General features: G+C 46.3%; 1 protein-coding gene across 1 annotated transcript in view; it reads left to right on the forward strand.

Moving 5' to 3' along the window:
- LOC136995365 (neuronal acetylcholine receptor subunit alpha-7-like) overlaps nucleotides 1–24,979 on the forward strand; it is a 52,033-nt gene extending 27,054 nt beyond the window's left edge. Inside the window, exons 7-10 of the mRNA XM_067315989.1 lie at nucleotides 2,195–2,389; nucleotides 3,693–3,779; nucleotides 17,976–18,085; nucleotides 24,458–24,979. Of these exons, the coding sequence (XP_067172090.1) occupies nucleotides 2,195–2,389; nucleotides 3,693–3,779; nucleotides 17,976–18,085; nucleotides 24,458–24,979 (914 nt within the window). The remainder of the gene's footprint in view (nucleotides 1–2,194; nucleotides 2,390–3,692; nucleotides 3,780–17,975; nucleotides 18,086–24,457) is intronic.
- The last annotated feature ends 262 nt before the right edge of the window (nucleotides 24,980–25,241 follow it).

The raw sequence follows: 25,241 nt of genomic DNA on the forward strand, positions 1-25,241 counted from the left end.
TCACTGATCAGAGAGAATTTTTCAAACACATTCATTCAAATGTGTCTGAAAACACTGTGTTCTGCAGCAGCAGCATGAAACTCAGGGGAACCTGTACGTAAATGGAATCTGTTGGTCCTGATGTGTTTGAGCAGTTTGTCAGTACTAAATTTGGATCTGTGTCTCATACAGACACACTGAGCATAATGTCACATCTATTCTAGCACATCAGCCAAAAATTGATTGGGTTTAAAAACACTATTTCAGCGAAATTGGAATGAGCTTTTACAGAAATGAATTCCTCTCGCCCAGAAAATGATCAAAGTGTCTATCAGTTCCTGCAAATAACTGCAGCTCAAGATATCTCTGTTCTCTTCTGTGCTTCAGAAGATACCTGTGTTTTTAAAAAGAGGATCCTATGCCCAGAATTAGTTATTCAGAGCTAGCTCCTAGTGCCTTATTACGAACTCACTGATGTAAGTCTAAATCAGAAGCAATGCTATGGAAATCAACAGAGCTTAGACCACCCTACAGAGAACTCAGAGACAGGATCTTTCATCTGCTAGTCCAAATGTGTAGTCAAGGAGACCTCCTAAAATCAGTCCATTTCAGAGCAGTCCTGGCTTTCACATACTCCTTTATAGTGGCTATTTCTGTCCGGTAGCTTTGTGTATCTGATGAAGAGACTGGCTTTTGATTTATCTGTCTTCCTCCCAGATAAGGCACGGACAGAGCTGACCCTTAACTAGCCCATACAACTACAGTGATAGTTAACACCATAAGCCAGCCATGGCCATATCTTTTATGGAGCTTTTGCCACGCTCCTGCCAGAACAAACACGCCATAGCATCTTCTGTCATGTGGGCAGAAACAAAAAGGAGGTAAGCAATGGTGGCAGGAAAGGTACAAGATGCTTAGCTCTTCCAACTTCCCCTGACATTTCCTGTGCTGCTGCTGTCCCTGCCAAGCAGAGTCTTAGATGTCCCTGCCAAGCAGGGTCTTCTGCAACCTGGTCACTTTGGCCAATCCACAGTACAGCTGTGCTGGACAGCTATGTTTCTTAACCCTCAGAGGTGACAGACTTTAAGCTTAACTCGACACCCCTTTTGAAAACGGAAGCCATATCATATTTGTTTTTCCTGATGAAACAAAGCAAGTACTATATAAGAGAATGACAGAAAAATAACCACTAGCGGCACCTGTCCTGCAGAAAATCTGCTGCATGGGCTAGTGAATATGACATCCTCCCTTTGTCACCATTTGCTTTCTGCAGGGAGGCAGAAGGTATGTTTTGCTGCATTATCCTTTGGCTACTGTTTGCAAATCTTTCCTTGTTGGGATTGGGATGGTCAGAACCGTGTTTATTTGGCCCAGATGAGTCTCTGTGGCTAAGCCAGGTTCTGAGTACTCAAAAGGCATGAAAAAAACCCTCAGAAAATGCAGAAGCAGGATTAGGAACAGCAGGAATCTTGCACAGCTGCCTCAGAGGTTGCTGAAGACACTGACATACTAAGAGTTACAACAGCTGGTTTAACCCTGTAGTGATGTATTTCAGCTTTCAAACAACTTCGAGCTGAGGAAAAAAAACATACTTTGTCCCTTCTGCCCCTTAATCTGTTCACCATGTTTTCATCCTTGTGGCCATAGCGTTAGAAAATGACTTTTGCCTGGTGACAGCCTTAGGGGTTTCTCTTCTCCCTTCTCAGTTGCCACAAGACACTTCAAAGCACTCCTGGGTCTGATATTTGGAAGTATTGAGCAGTAAGAGACCCCACGGAGGTTGGGGTGGGGAGAAATCCCTTCCATTTCCTTCAGACTGAACCTCAGGAGTCAGACGAGATGCCCGCTCAGGTCTGAACCTAGACTGTCTGGAGGTAGTTGTAGCGTGCTCACACCCCTACACTAGATCCTCTGTGAGGGAACAACTGCTTCAGTGGTCAAGACAGGGCTCAGTTTGTCTCCTTTTTCTCACCCCATTGCTGGCTTACGACTTAAAGCGAAAAATACTGAAGCACCAAGGTGGCTGTTGCTGCCTGTGCCAGGAACATCCTCTGCAGGGCTGGATCTGTTTGTGGTCAGGGATAGACCACGTGGTCCCTGGAGGTCCTTCAGCTCTGGTGAGAGACCACGTGATTAGAGGTGCCATAAACCATCATGTGCTTGGCCCCTTTCCAGGGATACCTCTCCCCACTGCTCTGATGTCCCCTCTCTACAGGTGTCCCAGGAAAGAGGAACGAGATGTATTATGAATGCTGTAAAGAACCATATCCAGATGTGACATATACCGTCACCATGCGCCGACGCACACTCTACTATGGCTTGAACCTGCTGATTCCATGCGTTCTGATATCTGCCTTGGCATTGCTTGTTTTCCTCTTGCCAGCTGATTCAGGAGAGAAGATTTCTTTAGGTAAGTGCTAAAAAATTCATTTCCTTTCTAAGTCTTCTCCATAAAATGGGAAATAAATGGTGCTTGATAAAAAAGATTTCCCTGGAGGAGCAGCTGAAGCACTTGTTTGGTTGGAGAAATCAGGGTAACAGCTTTCTGTAAGACATTCACACATACTGTGCTACGTACTTCTACTGACATCATCCTTTTGATTTTATCCTGGGATGAGGCAAAACTTTTCACTGGCACAGGCAGCAACGATAACACTCTCTCCCCTGTCGCTCTTTTCCTTAGTGCATCTCAATGCATTTCACAGCTGATTAGCTCCATTTTTCAGCTAGGATGTACTAAGTTACAGAGAGGTGGAGTGGCTCTCTGAAGGGTCATGAGCAGCAGTGACTGGGCATTGGATTCTCATCTTCCATGTCCTCAAGTCCCCAAACCATCAAGCTATGAGTTCCCCATAAATGCAAAGAAGTGACAGTCAAAGAAGAGTTAAATGTGATTTACTATTATATGTGCTTCCAAGAGTAGAAGACAGGGGAAAGCAGGAAACACACAAAACTGGCCCAGGTGAGATCTTAATTTTTATATTGTGCACAAAACTGGTCAGGGCAAAGACATTCAGAAAGGAACAAGCGCACTGAGGGTCCGTAGAGCAGTTGGAAAACTGAGTGGCCTGGCTTCCGTGAAGCAAAACAAGAACTAAGGGGAATAGGACTGCTGTCTATAAAGAAGAGGGGGAAGTCAAGAAAAAGAATTATTTGAGCTAAAAGGCGATGCTGACACAAAAAATAGGGCATAATGTTCGTGCAGGCTGTGAAACAGAAGGTGATTTCTCAGCACCAGAACGGCAAGTTTTTGCAACAGCCTTTCCAGAGGAAACAAATAAACAAAGAGCTACGTTTAAATCAGGTTGCAGCTGTATGGAGGACATTTTACAATGTCCAAAGATTACTTGTGACTGTGAAGTCTCTGGAAGCTCTTAAAAACTGGCTGGGCTTTGCTTGAGCCCAGTTTTGCAAGAACAGCACAGTTTACAAGTTCTGCAAGCTTCATTTCATTCAGCAGCAAAGACTTCTCCATCACTTTAAGAGGAACAAGGTTTTGGGAGTAATTGAGACAAGGGGAAAGAGAGCGGCTAAAGATGCATCCAAAGATACTCTCACTTGGCAGAAGCTCTCATTTGTCTTGACAAGCACAAAGCCATGCATTTGGCTTAGCTGTAGATCAGGACAAGGTTATATTTATCAGCACAGACATCGTAAGAGGAGCTGCAGAGATCACGTTCCTCATCCTTCCTCTCTATTTTCATTCCCTGCAGGTATCACTGTCCTGCTGTCCCTGACTGTATTCATGCTGCTCGTGGCTGAGATCATGCCTGCAACTTCTGACTCAGTCCAACTGATAGGTAGGTTGCTTTTGTCGCTCTGTGCACACCCTATGATACTTCCTAAGAGCTGTGCAAAGCCGGTTTGAGGACTGAATCTTTTTTTAATAGAGTTTTGCATTTCAGCAGTGTCAGGAGTAAATCTTTGTCTGGGCCTTCACTGTTTGTGCATATGAAGAGAGCCTACATGAGGGTTGCAAAGGGGCTTTGAAAACATCAGATAAGCTGGTAACTGCAAGGTGCAGAGGACATAGGACTAACACAAAACCTGGAGGTTTAGGTGGGCAAAGCTGAAGACCCAGCACCTTCAGGGCACAGGCACGGAGTGAATACTGGAATAATACTCAGCCCTGGCTCTGGATTCGTTGCGCCTGGCTGTAAAGTTGCTTCGGCAGCTTTTTGAATGAAGCAGGTCCCACACAGAGCTTTTGAAAATCTCAGTGTTGCTGGCTGGAAAAAATTCTTTCCTTGCCCACGTGACCTGCCTTCCCTCCTTTTATGCATCTCTCCCTGCCAGTTCTCCTCCTCCTCTCTTCTGTCTACCCCAAGAGCAATTCAAGAGATTGCAGTCGAAATTCAAATACATCACTGGTGTGGTGGTGATTTCTAACATTTGATGAAAGCTATTGACCAGATTATCTTCTTGGTGACTTCCACTGTAACTGCCCTGGAAGACAATATAAGAAATCCAAGCTTATGCCATATAAGCCTTTTTATTATAGCCTAAGAAGCAGTCATGGAAACATCTAAAAGACCTTACCTGGACTCAGAATGGTGGATTATTACTTTTATTTTTACCGTGGTGGTATCAGAAGGCTCCAGGTGAAGGCCCATAATACCAAGTGCTGAACACACACATGCCCACACAGTAAAGGACTGTGTTTGCCCCAGAAAGCTTGCAGATTGAGCAGATAAAGCAGACATGGATGGGAAGGGTAGAGAAGGAGCTGGAAGAAATATCATTCTTCCCTTTTTCTAGGCAAGGAATGAAGCTGTGAAGGATTAAATGATTTTCCCAAAGCCATACGGGAAAGACAGAGTGCTCTAATCATGTGCTTCATTAGTTTGTTCTTTCTGGAGGGTCAGATAACGAGGCAGATGAGGGATTCACTCTTGTTCCACAAGATAAACTGAGGCATTAGGAGAGACTGATTGCCTGTTATGGGGCTGTCATACCAATAAGCTGGCCCACAAAGGTGCTGGCTGGGTATTATGAACATTGCCAGGCACAGTGAAAATGCAGGTCTTGCTTTCATGTTGTTTTTGAGGTTCAGTGTGATACAAACTGCAGAAGGGGAAGGTCACCTCTGTGTGCAATACATACACAGCTCTGCAAGTCCACAGCAGCACAACAGGAGCAAGGAGAGATCTCAGGCTGCGGTCCCATCGGCGATGCACGTCAATGACTCCAGCCTCTGCCACATGAAATTCCTGAAACTGCTGTCTGAGAAGGATAGGGAGAAGTGAAAGGACCAAGGCAGGTCAGACTGCCAGCAGCTGCAGGTGACTCCCCACCTCTTCTGGCCTGAGGATGCCCAAACCCTTCAGAGTTGGGACAGCTAAACAGGGGAGAAGGGGAAGGCCGGGCGGCAAGATGTGATCAGTAAAGGCACAGGCCTGTACGCTGCCTTCGTGTTGATTGCAAGTGGGGCTGAGTGCAGAGCCTGAATTAGCATTGGCATATTCTTTAAGGAGAAGCCACAGATAAGCATGTCATGTTGGCGGGAGCAAAGCCAAGGATGACTGTCTCTTTCATCAGGACTAAGGGGGCCTGCGCTTGAACTGGGGAAAGCATCATTCCCTGGCCTCATAGCAGGGTAAGGAAAGTAAACCTGTTCTGGTTTGAAGAGTAAGCAAGAATGAACACCATAGGAAAAACTAGGACCTGAAAAATTATATTATCTCCTGAGCTAATGCCAATATTTTTGTTCAAATCATGACTAAGATACACACAGAGGACAGTAGAAATAAAAAATATATATATTCAACAATATATCTAGGTGCCGATGGAGGGTGTGCTTCATCATTGTGTAACTAAGGCCTAGCATGAGGCATACCATAAAAAGAGCAAAATGACACTTAGTCGCACAACCTCATTATCTAACTTCAGGGAGTTAGATAGACCTAAGTTATGTATTATTACAGATTTTCATGCTGGAATAACAAGTTTCAGCAAATTACTACCTAATCTATTGCAGATGTGTGGACATCAAATATCAGCAGGGTGGTGGGGAGGTCTATTGGGTCAAGTCCCCTTCTCCAGGTGACTGTTGGCTGCTCAAGTATTAGGACCTCTCACACCTTTTCATCATTTTTGGATCACAAAGCCAAGAATATGATAAGGGACTCTCTTCTCACCACTAGTGTATTAAATATGCCTTCTTGGCAGCCTGTATTATTGCAAGTTTTTTCATGATTCAGAAATAATTGGAGCATATCAAATGTATTAGAAATGCACCTATCAAAGTTGTCATGTAGGTCAAAGACAGTTTGTTCCTTTCATCTGTTCATTAAACAAACTTCACACTGTAAAACACTGTAAAAGAAAAATTATAATACATGGATGGTCTATTAGACCCTGGAGACTGACTTGAGCTATCCAGAAAAGGGATGTCTAAAGCAATCCCCTGGCTACTCTCACCTGATGCTCTCCTGTTACAGCCCAAAAGCACACTGAGCCTTGACTGGGGTCCACTGTGCAACCAGGCAGTCTGGGCTGGCGTGCTCTGAAACTTGGCAATCCCCCTTTAATGGGAGCTCCTGCTTCACAGGATCACAAGATAACTCATGTTGGAAGGGATCAGGGGAGGTGTCTAGCCCAAACCCTGCTCAGGGCAGGGTCAGCCATGGGGTCAGACCAGGTTGCTCAGGGTTATTTCCAGTCAAGACATTGTCCCCTTTCATTTTATTATAGAAGACAATCAAGTTGGTCAGGCCTGATTTATCCTTGATAATTCCTGGCTGACTGTTCCCAGTTACCCATCTTCTGCCTTAAGTGCCCAGAAATGTTCTCCAGGGACTCGCTCCCTGATTTTCCCAGGGATCGAAGGGAGGCTGACCTGCTTCTGGGTCCCCAGATTGTTCCTTTGGCTTTTCCCAAAGGTGGGTGCAACAACTGCCTTTCTCCAGTTCTCAGGGATCTTCCCCAGTCTCTGTGGCCTTGCAAGGATACCAGCCAGCCCTCTCAGCACCCGTGGTGCAGCCTGTCTGGTCCCACGGACTTGTAGGGGTTGTATGGGTTGAGACCTGACAAGTAATCCCTGACTTGATCCTAATCCACCGCTGGTAGTTCTCTTTCTCCTTGAACTCTGTCTGTAAGCACAGAGACCTGGGAGACCTTGACAGTGAAGAATGAGACGAAGACAGCACTGAGCACCTTGGCCTTATTTCTGTCTGCTCTCACTAAATCATCCACCCCATTCACCAGTGGGCCCATGTTTTCCTTTTTGAGCTTTTTGATGTTATTGTAGCAGTAGAAGCTCTTCTTGTTGCCCTTGATGTCCCTCGGCAATCTCAGCTGCTGAGCTTTAACTTTCCTAACACCAGTCCTGCACGCCCAGACAATGTTCCTAAATTCCTCCTTTGCAGTCTATCCCTACTTTCACCCCCATCCCCCATATGCTGCCTTTTCTCATTGGAGCTCTGCCATGAGTTCCCTGCTTAGCCATGCTGGTCTCCTGATGTGTCTGCTTGTTTCTACAAGTAGTGAGAAAGATCTTTCTTGCACCTGGAGACTGTTGTCCTTAAAGCCCTGGCAGCTTTCCTGAGCTGCTTTAGCCTTCAGAGCTGCCTCCTATGGGATCCCACTTAGCAAATCCCTGAAAAAAGTGAAATCTTCTCACCTGAAGTCCAGGGTATTTACTTTGCTGCTTTTCTCCCTCAATCCTATCAGGATCTTGAACTCTATTATTTCACTGTCACTACAGCCCAGGCTGCCACCAGTTATCATGTCCCCAGCCAGTTCGTCCTCGGTAGTATTAGCAGATCCAGCTGTGCACTAGTTCTGGTTGACCCATCTTGTTCCTCCATCCAGAAGCTACTCCTGGCACTCTCCAGAAATCCTCTTGACAGCTTGCATTCCACTCAGCTGCTCTCTCAGCAGATGACAGGGAAGTCCAGGTCACCTGTGAGAACCAGGGTCTGCAACACAGAGGTATCCCTGCATTGCCTAAAAAGGACCCCATCCACTTGCCCACAGTGATCAGGTGGTCTGTAACAGGCTCCCACCACAGTGTCACCCTCACTGGCCTCTCATCTGACCCCAGCCCACAAGCTTTCCACCAGCTGTCACCTGTCCCGTAGATACCCACCATAGGAGCTGCTCCTGCATGTAGAGGGCAATGCACATCGTCTTCCCTGAAGGGCTTGTACCTCTCCATCAGAGGACTCCAGCAGTGTGAGCGTCTGGTGATCTCCACGTCTCAGTTATCCCAGTTATGCTGAATTTTTGTGACTGTACACAGGACTCCAGTTGCTCCTGCCTGTTTCCCAGGCTGGGCGAATTTGTGCACACACTCTGGAGGTGGGCCCCCTCCGCTCTATGCTACCATTGCTGAGGCCTTTCTTGTTCAGCCCTCCGTGCACCATTTTCCTTCCACCCCTCTCCACTATTGCCCCACTTAGATGTGGGTTGTCATCTCTGTCCCAGAGCGTGCTTAGTTTAAATCCCTACTCCTAACTCCTAGCGCTACTCCAGACACCAGCCCAGACAAACAGGGCAAGACCGCTTGCCCATTTGGCTGCTGGATCTAAATAGCCCTTGTTCAGCAAGTACTCACTGTTGGGCTGTATGGTATAGACAGACCTTGAGCTCTGAAAGCCTTTTCCCTACTCCAATGGGGAAGCGCAGAATAATCTTCCCACAATGATATTGCAGGCGATCCCAGAAGGGGTATAGCAGGTAATAATTGCAGTTCTTCAGCATGATCCAATTCCAGCTGAAAATCCCTAGGGAGGAAGTGGTGGACCCTTGGACAGCTTGTTCAGTTCTTGGAGAATCGCCATGATTAGCACCAGGTTACAGGAATAAATGAATCTTCTAAAGCATGCGGTTTAAAAAGGATGCAAGCAATTCGATCCTGAAATAGAAAGATCAACTGCTGGACTGCAGGAGAAGTCACTGTTGCTTGTCTTCATGTCTGTGGGAGCAGAGATGCTCTGACCCATACACTCTGAAAAATCTGCTTTGTATTGTTAGGATTTGGGTTTTTTAAAATTAAACGTGCATCCACAGCCACCTGGACCCATATGAATAGTCCCACCTTTTGCCAGTCCAACAACACTGGTCCCTAACAATGCTGTATATCTTACTTTTCTCTGCCTTTTGGCCTCAGTTTTAACTATTTAACCATGAGAACGTGAGAAATTCTCAGAGCTGCTGCTTGCAGTCACTCTGTTAAGGGGGCACAGGAAAGCTGCTCTGATATAACATGAGGAAAAGAACCGGCTTCTCATGTCTGATCTGTTTGCAAAGAAATGAGGAAATGGTATCTTGATTCTTCTTAACTGAGGCTAGTCTCTCTTGACCTCGACTAATATTTACAATAAATGAGGCACTTTCCAGCCTAAGTAAGCACAGGGAAGCAGGTGGGGCAGGATGCCTGCTTTTTCCTGTTGTAACCTGTCTGCAAAACACCTCCTTCCTTTCCTTGGCACATCCTTTGCACTCTCTCTGTTCATAAAGCTGCCCGGAGTGGACTTTCTCTTCCCCCACCACGTGCAACTTCTCACATGATGGACTCCGGTTTTCTAAGCAGCCCAATAGATGCTGTGTTAATACACAATAACAACAAGCAGACTTTTTTCATCTGTAAAGAGCAAGTGGCAAAGCTTGGCCTAGAAATCAGAGGCAGGTTGCTCAATGCCTTTTAACACTGGGACTCTTCTGCTTCAACACACTGCGGGGTGATGTGTACTGAAGCTTTTTTCTCCCCAGTGAGCCAGGCCCTTTCTGTGCCAAGAAATGTTCCAGCTAGGAGTCTGGGTGACTGCATTTGTCCCCCTGCTCCTGTTCTCCAGAAATTTCCCCCTGTTTGGGGGAACAAGATATTTCCAGAGCCCACTTTTCAGCAGCATTGCAAATGTGCCACACAAGGCATTGAGATCTTTCAAAAATTAAAGGGCTGCTCTTCTGCAAACTCATCTGTGATGCTGAAGAAAGGAAAAGTCCAGGAACCAGAGCAAGGATGCCTCTGCTTATGTTTAAAAAATTAAACACCCATAGCAACAGAAACCAGCTCAGTCATTTGGATCGAGAGTATTTACGTCCCATGGCATTCACAAACACAACGGTTCGGCCAGAATTCAACACAAGTTGACTATACGAGCAAGGCTTGCTTCACTGCTGGGCCCTGGAGGTCCCTCCTGGCACTGAAAGCTCTGGACTGTGGCTCCTGAACAGACTTTCAGACCATGATTACACGGCAGCAACTGTGTCCTAAACTTACGCACCCCGGGAACGGCTTCATCCTGCCTCACCGGCAGCGTGTCTGGCTGCACTCATGATTTGACCTACTTTTAATTTCTCTCTTTAAAAAAAGTTTTTATAAAGAGCCTGTGTAGCTAGACAGCTGGAGATCATCTCATGAGGAAAAACCACAGAGAAATGCACAGAACTCCAGACGTGTTACACACCTGAAATTACTGGACTGGCTGCACTATCACTGGGTGAAATCCTAAAGCCTGTGTCATACAGCTCAGGTGTATGGTAACAACTGCCCTTTACGTTTCTATAAGCCTATTAACTTACAGACAGATTTGTCTCTCACTTGAAAAGCCAGCAATTCCATGGAGATAGCCTGCTCCTAATACATAGTACACTTGTGCACCAACTGAGGGCATTATATGAGGAGGGAGATCCATGTGGATGTGTAACAATCCCAGTTCAGCGACCAAAATGAAATTACACAAATAACATAATTTGAAATAGAGTTTCTGTAGAAGTTCTGGATCTGTCCATTCAAACTAGAGGGTCATGTAATTCATCTGGGAACTACATCTGAGACATCCAGTCATAAACTGCAAGGGCTTTTTTATTTTGATAAAGACAGCATGAAACATATAAACAGTACTGGATAATCAAGTCCATTTTGGCTAATGGTTTTGTGACCATCTCTGAAGAAAGGATCAATCCATTCCTTAGGCAATAGGCATACGCCTGAATTCTTTTTTCTAAAGAGCATTGTGCCTCCCTATTTGCAGACTCCGTATCCCTGACCTGTTTCATTAAACTCTATCATTCATTTGAAAGCAACCTTGCAATTAAGGGTAGCAAATCATGCATTAAGAAGTAACTAGGAAGGAAGCTTCCCCAGATCAAGTCAGATTCCTAACTGTAACTCTGCCCCTTCACAATTATCCTTTAAGTAGAGCCTCCTTAAGATTATACAGCTGGTGGGCATGCTTACGCACTTCCAACAGTACCTGATAAAGCAATCACCAGGATCTCATTAATCTTGCATTGCTATAGGCATGTTTTCAAGAATCAATGTCTCAGGATGGGCTGCTGGGTTGGACTCACGGACTAAATACCTTAAAAAATTCAGCTCCTAATGTAATGTTTAGTTACCTAGCAAAAATCAACCCGTTTTTCAGAAAGACAGATCAATCCACAGCCCGTTGTAGTCAGATATGGCCAAAAGCAATGGCCCTGGAAAATTCAAGGCAATGCAGTTATGGGCATAGCTGGCACTGCTTCCCCACCCTCATATTCTGCTGCCTGCGATATCATCTCGGGGGCAAAAACACTTTGGGCCACACGGCATGGCATGGAAAGGGTTCAGAGGGCTCCGCTCTTCCTTCCTGCTCTGTGATCCTGGCTGCTTCCAGCCTTAGATGATTCAGCCTATTTCAGATGTTTTATTCTTAAAGAAACACCACCAAATCCCTGCCTGGCCCGAGTCAGGGCAGGTTTGCCTCTCCTCCCAGCGCAGCGTGACACGGGCTCTGGGATCCCCGTCCACCCTCCTGCATCCACCTTGACTGCATCTCCACTTTAGCAGTCCCATGACTGCAAGAAAAGGGCGATAGAGTGCAGAAGTGACCCTAAAATGTTTACTTAGCGAACCTCGCCTGGCTGTTTCTTCCTCTCGTCTTGATCCAAAGCTCACTGCAGACCATGAGTCCTTCAGATCAGGCCCCAGGTGGCAGAGAAAGTACAGCCACACAGCGAAACAGCCAGGAGCACCCGCAGCAGGCAGATTCCAGCTTGCGGCCAAGGCTACAGCAAGCTGAGAGCTGGCTGCTCTCCCTCCGCCCCAGCCGGTGCTCACAGGAAGTATTGCTTTCAAAGTACTTTGTCAGATCAGATAAGGCATGCTTCTGCCCATAAGCCAAATCCTAAATTGAAATGTTCAGACCTCTCAAACCAGTCAGATGATTTGTTTCTCCCACAAACACTCTTCTGGCCCGGAACTTCAAGGCGTCCTGCTGAACATGGGAAGTGCTCGACCATTTTGGATTTACCATGCGCTATATCTCAGTGCAGAATGTCTGTGGGGAAGACAAATGATTTTTTTTTTTTTTCCTCCCACATACCCAAGTAAACGCCAAGGCAATGCAAATCATTATTTCCTGCCAGCTCTCTTCAGAATAGTACCATCACTTTTGGGTCTAGAACCTGTATTTTGCTCTAAAAGGTGTTTTATTGCAGAAAGTGTGGACCACTTGAAAAATGGTATGTTCACAGAGTGTATGAAAAACAAAACTTGGGACTCATAAGTACAAGGAACTGTCACTTCCTCAGTCCATATTAACATCCACACGATGCTTGATGCCTTGGCTGGACATATCAAATGCCATGCGATAAAACTGAGTTATCGTTGCCTCTAGGTAATATAAACTGCATTTCCCTCTGTCCCCTTCTTTCACTGTGCTCACCTGCTTGCCTGTTCTTAATGCACAATAAGTACTTGCTACTCAGGGCTCTACTAGCCTAACATATTTACAGCCTTGTCTCCTTCTTGCTCTTCTTTACCATGCTTATTTTATTTCAGTAAAGAAGAAGGGTGTAAGCTGCGAATAAATATGTTTGCACCAGATGCTCGGGGTGATTTCTTGCAGTTCAGTCATACAGCAAACAAGGCTGCAAATTGCTGAGACAAGGAAGCAGCACAGTGCTTTAACAGCTCCAAGAATTACAGATTGTTCTAAGTTAAGAGCAGAAGCCATTAGTGGTTCTGACTAGATGGAGAAAACGAGATTAATCTCCTATGACATTTTCTGTCATGTGCCTGTATCTCTTCAGCTGCTGCCACTCTAGCATCTGCCCTTTCATTTTTCTCTGTCTCTTTTTGATTTTGCTGAGTGCTTTCCCCCCCGCCCTTCGATGCTCCTGCCTGGCAGCTTGCTGACTCCAGGCCTCTGCTCAGCTTCTTCCATGCAATGGAAATTCTCAGTCTCAGCAGCTCTTTGCAGTTTTGGGCTCCATGGTCAATGGTGCTGTTCCCAAAGTCTCAAGCTTTGCAACTTTCTTTATGAAAAAAATACAGCTGTTCTTTTTCTCAAATACCTTGTTCTACTCCTCAAAAGCGTGTGGGAGAAGAGCTTGAAAACACTGACCCTATGCCCTCTACAAGTATCATAACCAAAAGGTAAACACAGAGTCTAATCCTTAGATTTCTCACTCTCTGAAGACATTTTCTGTTTATGAGGCATCAGCTCACAGTTCAGGAACATGACGATGCTCTTTGCTCTCTAACATCAGTGAGAGGTAATGGATGACACATGGTGGCCCAGCTAGAGCAGATCTCATCAGTAATGGACATAATTTTCCTGCCCACATCCTTTTCCTTGTTTCTTTGCTCTCTGTGTACAAGGGTAAATCAGCTAGGAAGGGAATCCCTCCTTCACCTTTCGGTGCCCTGGTCTCTGAGAAACTCTGCACAAGTGGTGGGCCATCAGCTGTTGTGTACTGGGACCCTGTCTGCCTGGCACTGGCCCCAGTTTCTGCCATAGGAGGAGAGAAACAGGACGGCTGGAAGCCCCTGGGATGGTCTCTGAGGTCTCCTGAGTCCTCCACAGGCTGCAACTTATGAACTGGAAGCATTTCCAGAGGTGCAGTGGTGCACAGCTCATTTGGTGCATGTTTTGAGACATTTCTCCCATTTCCTGAGAGTTCAGTGGAGGCATTCAACACCAAATGGTTGACATGACCTGACTAGTAGCAGCTGTAAACCACTCCAGCATTTCAGGTGCAGTTACTGACGCTTTCTGCGGAGAAGGAACACAGACTCCAGTGGGATGCATCCAGTTCAACCACTGTGAATACCTGAGTATGACATTCCCCTTCCTCCTCCTCCATTTCATAATAAAACCAGGACTGTAACTTGCCGCAGTGGGGAAGCTCTGTCTTTCCATGATTAACTGGGTTAATAAATCTGGATAATACACTGATTTTCCTGTCAGTATTCAGTAATAATTTTAACAAAGCAACGCATCACTCTGGGATCTTCTTGCCTTTCTTAGGGTTTCTGTTTTATTTTCTTTGTTCTATTAATTAGTCTTAAAGTTAAAGTTAATCCAGTTCCACTCCAAAACATTTCTAAAATAATCTTAAGGTGCTTCCCTGATGCTGGGTGCTGTCACAGAATGTCCTAAAATGGTGCTGGAAACTCCTGAAGTTTTGGATTGCAAGTCAAGGCCATCCTTTTGATACAGGTTTTACTCTTTAATGTCAGAGGATGTCTGCAAGAACAAATAGCTATTGTCATCGCTGATCATTTAAAAAGACTTACTGGGTCTCTGTGGCTGTGTCAGATCAGTATTTGTTGTGATTACAGCACCTGGTCATCTTCTAATGGTGCTGAGACTGAGCCTGACAGCTCCCGATGTTAAAGCAGCTGTCCAGGTAGCGTGTTACATCATGCCCCCTCTGGCAAAGAGAGGGAAGAAAATCAACAATGAAAGAGCAGACACCTCATGCCTGAAAGAGATCAGCTCCTGTGCACAAGCAGCAGCTGTTTCATTGACACATGACTGCTGAAGAAAGCAGCATGCAGCTTTGAAGTCACATGAAGAACAGCTAATAGCGACCAGTGCAGACCTCCGCATCCCTGGGGAGCATCGCTATGCAAGGCAGGAGCATACGGGGGCTCAAATGCTGGTGTCCCAGTCCCTTTTCCTGCCCTGTGGCAGCTGTCCAGGACAGAAGAAGAAAATGGGAGCAGTTCTCTTCCAGAGCATGGTAATCGCATCCCAGGTCTGCCTCAGAGCAGCTCACAGCCAGCACCCAGGCCCACGCTCTTCCCAGTGCACTCTGGACTGGGCTGGCTGCTCCTTCACTGGGGGCTGACACTGCCTGTGGCTGGGACATTTATTAAAGCCTCCACGCAGACCCATTTAGCCTAGAAAAGATCTTGGTAACCAGGAGCTCCAGGGTAAGATAAGACAATAACATGCTCAGTGACAGATATTGAGTATTCTCCTCGAGGTGTTTAAATGAAATGGGCTGAGCTTCTTTGTAAAATCAGGTTCACATTTGCCCGCTGCCGACAGATACACTTGGAAGGGAGAGACTTTGTGGGAGTCTCAAAGCCCTAATTGCACCTGTGCTGTGGGCTTTAGGATGGACTCTAAAATACTGGGGCAGGGGGGAGGGAAGAGGACAATCCTGTGGCTGGATTGCAGCTGTTGAAGCTCAGTTCTTGCTCTGTTGCTTGTTCCCTGTACCACATCTGATGGATCAGCATCTCTATTCCTGTGGCTGTGCTTGGCAACATCAAGAGAAGCCCAGGAGTGGAGTTGGTTGATCATGTGGGGCCAAAGTAGGGTGAGTGGAGATGGCAGTGCCATGGCTCCAAGGAAAGTGGTACCTACGTGCCTTGCAGGTTGGTCCTCTCAGCAGCTCTGCTCACAGGGTTGCTGGAGGAGGATAAGAGAGCAGTGGTCATGGCAGAGGGGGTGGTGGAGGTGACAAGGGACCGCGGCCCTTGAAGCTTTTGTCAAATGATGGGTTTGATCTGGCTGGGGTGAGGGCTAAAGACTGCCAGGGACAGAGATGCCAGGCCAGCAGACTGGAGGAGGATTAAGCCACGCTCTTGGGGAGGTGTGTGAGAGACAGCACGAGAGTCTTTCCCACCAGAGCTCTCATGAGAGCTGCAGGAGGAGAATATTCTTCTGCTGCAGGGAAAGAGGAGATGTAGGATTAAGCCATGGAAGGGAAGACCAGGAAATATTTGAGGGGGTAAAGCTACTGTTTCAGAGTCAGCATCAGTTTGCCTCACTCCTGAACCTGCTCAGGACTGGAGGTTTTCCGTCCCTTACAGGTGAACTGTCACTGATCCCAGGCCTGGTTCGGTCTCAGCCACCCCTGCCCGTGGCTCTGCCCTGACGCAGGATCCGTAATGCGAGCACAGAGCCGTGTTTTGGAACCAAGAGACCAATGGGCAGAAGCTCTAGTAATTACTTTATCAACAGTGGCTCTCAGGTCCACCCTATCTTGCCACAGGAGAGTGGGCAACAGTCTTCATCATATCTCCTCCTAGCTGGACTACCTGCCAGTTTTCATTTCACAGATACACTTGTGACTTTTTATCGCCTGAAACTGATAATACAGCTGAAGCACCATGCCCTCTGTTCTCCATCCTTACTCTCCAACTTAAAACTTAACAGTACCTTGGCCAGAAGGACCCAAATAGAAATGCAAGTGATGCACACCCAGCCATTTCTTCCTTGCCCACCATCAGGCAAGAACAGATAGCATTTTTCTTTATGGCACCACAGGTCCCCTACAGTTGCCAGTCTCGGCTTGAGAGAACTGTTTTCCCTGTTTACTCCAGACCTCCATAGCAATTTCCTGCCCTCTGTTCTTGGGATTACAGCACAAGAAACTAAGAATGTGAATTCCTCAGCTAATCCTTGGCTGGGATTTTCAAGAGTCAGGTAATACCAAGTTCCTTTCAAATTCAACTGAGAGGTTAATTTTCCAAGGGTCTATGAAAAATCCTAACCAAAGCCATTTTTAATTGATCACTTCAGGCCTGGAAGTCTTATTGGTGGCATCTAAATGCATAGAATTTGCTGCAGGGTTTAGTGACTTATGGCACTAATTATTCTAGTGGTGTCAACATGCCTGTATTCCTATTATATGACTCATTTTGGAGTCAGATCAGCCACCTTCTCTGAAACCTGAGTTCATGGTTTGTTCTGTTTTTGCACCACCGTTGCCTTTATTCTTTCATGAGTAAGTGTAACAGAGATCTTTCAATTCACCTTGCCCTCAGGAGTATTCTTCTAGTCCAGCTGCATAATTCATTTTGCCGTGGAAAGCTATGCCTGCCTCTTGAAGCAATTCTAGCGTTGGTTTCAGGAAGGCATCAGAACCTCATTATTATGAATATGCTCTTTGCCGCTAAGGCAACGAAAAGAGGTGTTAGGAAACTGAGCCTGGCACAGAACTTGCCTTGGAGTCCTTATTAAAATCCTTGACTTTTCCTGCAAGCTTCGGCAGGGAGGGGTGGGCATAGGAAGAGGTTATAAGCTCTGGCAGTGTCACGCGTTGCCCCATGTTGCTCCCTGTTATCTGACTGTCACACTCCCTAGTATTTTGCCATAGCAAACGTCACTAGCTCTGTGGGCATTTCTTTTTCACACTCCAGTGCCTCAACCTAACTCCCGGCATGAGGAGGCTGTGCTGGGCCTTAGACTGGTTTCAGGTCCCTGCTCTGGCTTCAAGGATCTCGATTTCTGTCCTGTGTGGCAGGCTTAGATTTAGCAGTAAGGCGGAAGCACAGCTAGGAGCCAGAGGAGGTGGGCTTGAGGGCTGAGGAGGGTGCTGAAGAAGATGCCTAACCCCTGTGGGCAGTGATGGGGAGAACAGGCGAGAAATGGTGCCGTGGTCACACTTTGCTGAGGGGTCCAGTGACCCAACGAACAAAGCATGTGCCTTTGGCACTGCTGCCGGTACCACCAGGAGGCTCCCAGGACCGGGGCCTCGTGACCAGCATCCTCGTCAGCTCCACAGGCACCATGCCATCCCTGCAGCGGGAATAAAAGCAAAGCAAATACGCCTTTCACTGGTTCTAGCCCTCCCCTAGGTGGAGGCGAAAGGGCTGAGCAGATGTACTGAAAACCGCAAAGGCCTCAAGCAGTGTATAGTGTGGATGGCCAGAGGAGAGGATGTTTGGATGTGACACAGGACTGCTCTCAGGGCCTGGCTGAGGAATGTTATTTGCCTTTTCTTTTTTTCCTCTCCTAACCAAATCCTCCTTTCAATTGCAGCTCAATATTTCGCAAGCATCATGGTCATCGTTGGTCTGTCTGTGGTGGTAACGGTGCTGGTTTTACAGTTTCACCATCATGACCCTCAAGCAGGAAAGATGCCCAAATGGGTAAGCAGCTTTGGCGGTAAATATTCAACAACCTGCTAAAAAAAAAATTACAATTTATAGTGAACTAAAGAGGGGCAGAAGTTGTTCTCAATTAATCCCAAGTGCCAGCTACAGACAGTATGTGTGACACTGCTGTGTTTGCTGCCAGCGTAAAAGAACGAATATACTAAATTTGGGTTTCCATTAAAACCAGCATATATTATTTGGGTTTTCTCTTTAAACTTAAACCAGGAGACAGCTTACTCTGCACCCACTTTGCAAGTGCTGACCCCAAAGGCAACAGCCTTGATTTCTTATCCAGCAGTCGCTGGTGCTGATAAAACTTGGCGTTTCAAAGCACTAAGCAAACACCTACTAGTCTCTGCTGGGCAGTTTGTCCGGCATGTTGCCTTGTAGAGATTTATACTGCAGTCACTGGCAGAGCTGTAATCTCCCAAAACAAGGACAGGAGGTCCAGAATTCAACACTGGAGGCAGTCTGCATTTCCACTCTTGCAACTGTCCCAGCTGTGAATGGCTCTCTGAGTTGCTGGAAGACAGTACCCACCACCGCAGGGCACCAAGGGTCCTGGATATAAACTCAGCTGTGCTTCTTGCAGCTTGCAGGGTGGCTGACTGCTTTTCTGCATCATCAGCAGATGGAGTCAGGCTCAGTCTGGGCTCAGTCTGGCTGTGCTGAGGGACCCCTGGACTTTGCTGGGAAATCTGCCCTCTGCTGAAACCATATCCACTTGTCTGCCTGGAGAAACAATTTTGTCTGCTGGCATCTGATGACTTCTCAGTGCCATAGTCTGTGGACACTCTTTTCTCTACAACAGAAGAGTCTGTTATGCCAGTGAGGTCCAGTACCAGCCCCAGTTAGCTTTCAGGAGGAATGTGTTTATTTTAGATTTTCATGTTAAAAACAAAAGCATACTTTTTTCTCTCTCACCTTCCCAAGAATGGGTTTTAGAATAAGCAGGGAACACATTGCTGCTACAAAAGGAAAAGTAATGAAAGCTAAAGCAGATACCAATAGTCGCAGTCATCTGCTCACCCTGGTTTCTAAGAAGTCTGCTTTTGCAGCGTCCTCTATTATCTCATTCACTTTATTTGTCATGCTGGCCAATTATCGTGATGTGATGTGAAATTTCACATGGCTACCAATGTCAGCTTGAGAAACAGAACTGATTTCTAGTTTATCTTCTCTAAAAATAAGTTGCAGAGTCAATGCAAATTAAAAAAAAATAGATCAGTAGATATTAAGCATACCTAACAATCACTTCTTAAAAAGCTGTATAAATTAAGATCAGCTTAGTTTCAAGACAGCACAGCAGGTGAATTCTAGACGAACCTCTATGTCAGCAAGACTTGAGGACACCAGTCTGGATAAACATGCTTCAGATGTCCAAATGGATAGAGTATGCAGCAGCACAACAGCCCCTTGGGCAATTGTACTGTGTCTTCTGCCTTCTGAGGAGTCTGGGCATGGGCTGAGGTGTCCTGTTAAATATGCTCACAGACCCTGCCAGTCAATTCTTGTTCCTTGCCAGCCCATCAAGATACTCTCTGAGGCCACGTCAAATATTTTTGCTGAGGAAACTTCACTGTGATGATGAGACATTAGAGGAAATTATCATTCGTGATTCTTTTTGAAGTTTCCTGGGAAAGAGGACAAGCCTAAGAGAACAGTTCTGCAAAGCCCTGTAACAACTGAATGTTACATGTTAAGACAGGACTTCTATAGCTGCTTCTACAGTACGTCCAGATTTAGCATTAGGCCTAACCAGACACATGAAACCAGCCCATTACCACACGAATCATCCATTCTGCAAGACAAAGCAAGCCTTGAAGAACTGTGCTCTTCTGTAACAAGCTATCAGACCTGGCTTGTTGCTCACTCTCTCAAACCTCAGAACACAGAAATGGCATATCTGAAAACTATTGGACAAAGGATTTTCTTCTTTCATATCGGTCATCTGGAGCTCCCCGGAGCTCCTGCAAGACTTGGAGCAACCCGACACACTCCCATTCACATCCTGGAGAGCTGAGAGGACTTCCCTCCCGATGAGTGAATCCAAGGGACCCATAGCGAAAAATGCAGTAACAAATTAAACAAGGGTTGAGCAATCACGGGATCTGGAGAACATCCATTTCCCCGTAATATGTTTGGGAGAGGTACACACTTCGGTCCACTTCTGGAGCAGTTGTAGAAAGAGTGGATTTTCTTTTGCCATTGGCAAGAAAATTTGTAGGAACATATTTGGCAAGAGATTCCTGGCTAGATGTAGAGCAAAATAGGGATTGGTTGTGGGAAGAAATGAATGGAAGTATCTAGACCTGTGTATTGAAGCATGCTGCTGGGAACTTGTTCCCCCAGCACAGACCTGCTGCTGTTTCACTCAGAACCACAGAATCACAGAATGGTTGAGGTTGGAATGGACCTCTGGAGATCATCTAATTCAACCCCTCTGCTCAAGCAGGGTCACCTAGAGCATGTTGCCCATGAGCATATCCAGATGGCTTTTGAATATCTCCACGGAAGGGGGCTCCACAACCTCTCTGGGCAACCTGGTCCAGCGCTCTGCCACCCTCACAGGAGAGTTCTTCCTTATGTTCAGACAGACCTTCCTGTGTTTTAGTTTGTGCCCATTGCCTCTCGTCCTGTCACTGGGCACCACTGAAAAGAGTCTGGCTCCATCCTCTTGACACCCTCCCTTCAGATACTTGTACACATTGATAAGATCCCCCCTCAGTCTTCTCTCCTCCAGGCTGAACAGGCCCAGCTCTCTCAGCCTTTCCTCATATGAGAGATGCTCCAGTCCCTTACTCATCTTAGTAGCCCTTTGCTGGACTTGCTCCAGTAGTGCCATGTCTCTCACATTGGGAAGCCCAGAACTGGACACAGCACTCCAGATGTGGCCTCACCAGGGCTGAGTAGAGGGGGAGGATCACTTCCCTTGACCTGCTGGCAACACTCTTCCTAATGCACCCCAGGACACCACTGGCCTTCTTGGCCACAAGGGCACATTGCTGCCTCATGCTTAACTTGGTGTCCACCAGCACTCCCAGGTCCTTCTCCGCAGAGCTGCTTTCCAGCAGGTCAACCTCCAGCCTGTACTTGTGACTGGCATTATTCCTCCCTAGGTGCAGGACCCTGCACTTCCCTTGGTTGAACTTCATGAGGTTCCTCTCTGCCCATCTCTCCAGCCTGTCCAGGTCTCTCTCAATGGCAGCACAGCCCTCTGGCGTATCAGCCACTCCTCCCGGTTTTGTATCGTCAGCAAACTTGCTGAGGGTGCACTCTGTCCCTTCATCCAAGTCATTGATGAATAATGATGAATATATTGATGAATAAAACCCCCATACGGTCTGTATTTGACAACGTCTGGACAAAGAATGACAAGGTAGAAACTACAGATAAGAAAGACCTATCTGAGTACTCTGGGTTCTTGCCACAGACCTGCTGAGGTCCACTATTTTTTGGCTGAAAACGTTGTGTGCAGGGGGTCGTCATCCTTGAACAACAAGGTTCAATGGCCTGCCAGCTGAACTGCCATACACTTAAAAAAAATTACTATCAGGAAGCAAAGACTGTAGAAGGCATTACTGGAGAGTGCAGATGATATACTGTGACAGCTGTAGCACAGGCAAGCAGGCAGGGCTGAGCGATCTCAAGACAAAAGGGGCAAATGCCAGTTGTGTGGGAAGAGGCTGGCAGCCCAAGAGCGGTCAGTACACAAGTTCTCTGCAAGTCATAGCCATTGCTCAGTCATTAGGATTTATGGCACAATCCCCATTGATTTTTTCCTGCCAGCATCTTTCCGGGCCCGTTTACCTTTTTTTTCAGAGACATCCATACAGCTTTTTGCTGAATAAAAACAGGAACCTATTAAGATGGCTATCTGCAGAGAGGAGGAAATTGCTTACCTGAAATTTGTTCTCTGCAATCCCAGTCTCAGCAGATCCTCCTAGAACTACTCACTCCCCACACACCCCTCCCCCTGGCAGAGCCAGACATCCAGGCATTGCAAAGCTCTACCCCTAATTAATTGTTAGGGGATGTTTTTCCACCTTTGATGGAATTGGCTGCTGGAGCGAGTTCCAGGGGAAGGCGTGGGCTTTCCTTGGGAGCACCTCCAAGGTAGAGGCAGAAGCCCTCCGGCTCTCTGCTGTGCCTACATCAGGTTGTTTAGTTTCAGGCTTCCCTTTGGATATAATCCTGGGCTGGCTGATGCCGTCGGGCTGGGGCGTGCAGGTTTGCCGGGGAGCTGGTGCTCCTCACAGAGCGCTGTAGCTACAACCTTGTCCGTGGGCTAAGCGGTGGGCAGGGGTTCACACCCGGGCTGTTTCTAGACAACCTCAACCAATTGGCATGCCAGGAAGAGACTGATGCCTGAACGTCTGTGCTTTCTAGGAAATATGGCATTAGTCCAAACACATGAAAAGCTGCGGTGTTGTCTTGCATGTATTTAATTGTCTGTAGGAAATGGGCTTGTCTGTATCTGAAATTATAAATGTAAATTCTCCAAAGAATAAGCACACCATCTTGAAAGAAAAAGTAACATTTCTGCAGAACAGAGCTTTTCCCCTTACATCTCCTTGAAGACCCAGGGCAGACATATCAACATTTTCTAATAAAGTTTGCCTGGCCTAGTATTTTGGAATTTCACATTATGTGAGAATGAATTTCTCTCTACCCTTGCCACTGACACTGCTGAAATATTGTCAGCAATTAAAGCCTTTATATTGTTCCATGATAATATGCAATCATTGTGTCCATAAGCAGTCAGAGGACATTCTAATTAAGGAAGTTCAATTAAATCCAGGATGGATTTTTTAACCTGCTACATTATAGTTTTGTGTTTGTCTGTGGTGACCAGGGAGGAAATAGTGAAACATTTAAAGCCACCAATGAAAGCAGAATAATTTGAAACTCAGGAAAATAGCTTTTCAGGGTGAGGAATAAAAGATTCGTTAGAGGGAGTGAAGCAGAATGGCCCACAGGGCTGCGAGCCAGAAGAACTCTCACTGTAAAACTTAAAAATTGTATTACCATCTTCCACTCGTCTTGGCTTTTGGGTTTTACTATTATTACTCCCTGCTGTGGTAATTAGCGTCTCCTCCTTTCTGAAATTACGCTTGTCATTACAGCAGCCACGCAAAGCGCGAGCTGTAATTCGCCCACCTGCGCATCTGCCCTGTGCAAACGCAGGAGATGACTCCACCTGTATCTGAAACCACCCTACGGACGAGGGGTGGCCCTGAGGCATACAGGGCCAAACCGACAGGAGCAGCATCCTTCAGGCGGTCCTGGGCACAGGGGTGAAACCAGAGGTCAGTTCTGCTTTTTCTGCAAGCAGAGCGAACCAGTAATTGAAGAGGCCACCTGTCTTCCAAGAGCGACTCTCACCAGCTCCTTGCGAATGTCCGTTCCTCTATACATACTACTTGAAGGACTCTACGGTTACAAGATTTTACTGACTGAGTTTGCTGCTGTCTGCCTTCCACAGCAATCAGTACTAAAAATGGGAAATCTGGCAGGCTCAGAGTTCAGACAAGGGATCTGAAGATCAGTTCACAGGGAAAAAAATGCTGGATGTACCCTCCTGAGTTAGCTCACCTGACAGCCTTAATAGGAAATATTTGCCCCACAAACGTCCATAGGCAGGTTAGAAAGCTCTCGCGAACTGTCGGAGCAGTTTTATACCAGAGCATGAGGAAACGACAGCTGATAATAGCAACATTCAGATTTCGAACTGCCCAATTTAACTGATCAGCTGCTGTTGTTTTGAGAGAAGGCCTGCTGTGTTATGTGGCTGAACTCTTCACCAAGGATTAAAACAGGATTGCAACAGCTTTCAAGTAAAACAACACAAGGCTGTTTATATAGACTTAAACAGCAGGGGTTGCGGGGAGGGTATATGCTAAAAACTTCAGTTAGTCTGTCCTATAGTCTAATTCAGCACAATCTAAACATTTGCCCCCCAAATCTTTAAGAGTATCTCTCTCCATATTAACTGAGAAATGGTTGTAAAAGAATGCAGCCAACTTTGTGCCTTCCGCTCAACCACAGAGATCCAGGATTGTTTGCAAAATAGAGGAGTTCAAGAAATGTTCTGTAAAGTGAAGATCTTAAATCTCCTTTGCTCTCTAAGCTGGGTGGACATGGAACACCTGTATGTTCAAAACATGTCTGAAAAATGTCATTTTTGGGAAGGGCCCAGATCCTGAAAAACTCCACTTAAAATCAGATAGTTGGAGAACATAGCAAACAGCCAGGCTTTCTAATTGAACATAAGGACTGACGACAGTAGCCACCAAATGCTTCAGAAACAGTATATTAAAATGCTCAAAGGCTCCCTTTATTCATATTCTGATCACTCTCTTTCAGGTCCGTGTCATCCTGCTGAACTGGTGCGCTTGGTTTCTGCGAATGAAGAAACCTGGGGAAAACATAAGGCCCCTCTCTTGCAAATACAGCTATCCCAAGCACCCTCCGAGCGTCAACAGCGCTGAGTTGAACGTCCTGCCCGGGCACCAGTCCAGCAACGGCAACGTGGTCTACAGCTACCACGCCATGGAGAGCCCACGCTGCCGCCAGAGCAACGATCTGGGTAGCAAGAGCGGAAAGGTTACTTGCCCCTCGCCAGAGGATATCGAGCTCGCTCAGAAGAAAGCTTTCGTGGATCACCTCCCAGTGATCGTGAAGATCCTGGAGGAGGTTCAGTTCATCGCAACGCGCTTCAGAAAACAAGATGAGGGTGAGGAAATCTGCAGCGAGTGGAAGTTTGCAGCTGCTGTTATAGACAGATTGTGCCTGGTTGCATTTACCCTTTTTGCCATCATCTGCACATTTACAATACTCATGTCTGCTCCAAATTTCATAGAAGCTGTTTCAAAGGATTTTGCATGAGGCTTTCAAAGATGAAAACAGTAAGGAGAAAGGTAATTTAAAAGTCAAGGTTTCCAGTAATTCTGCTAGGTATTTTAACTCAAAAGAGAGAAGTGTACTTTTCTGTGCTAACATACGCAGAAGGAACCGAAATTAGTTTCAAGAGCTAATTTATTCCTGATGTTTGTGACTGTAATTACTGAATAGCACACATGTTGAGTATACGTGTTGTTATTTATTTCTTAGACTACTTCTACATGTAATTATGTCATGATCTTGTGAC

This window comes from Apteryx mantelli, chromosome Z (genome assembly GCF_036417845.1).
Source record: "Apteryx mantelli isolate bAptMan1 chromosome Z, bAptMan1.hap1, whole genome shotgun sequence".
NCBI classification, from domain to species: Eukaryota; Metazoa; Chordata; class Aves; order Apterygiformes; family Apterygidae; genus Apteryx; species Apteryx mantelli.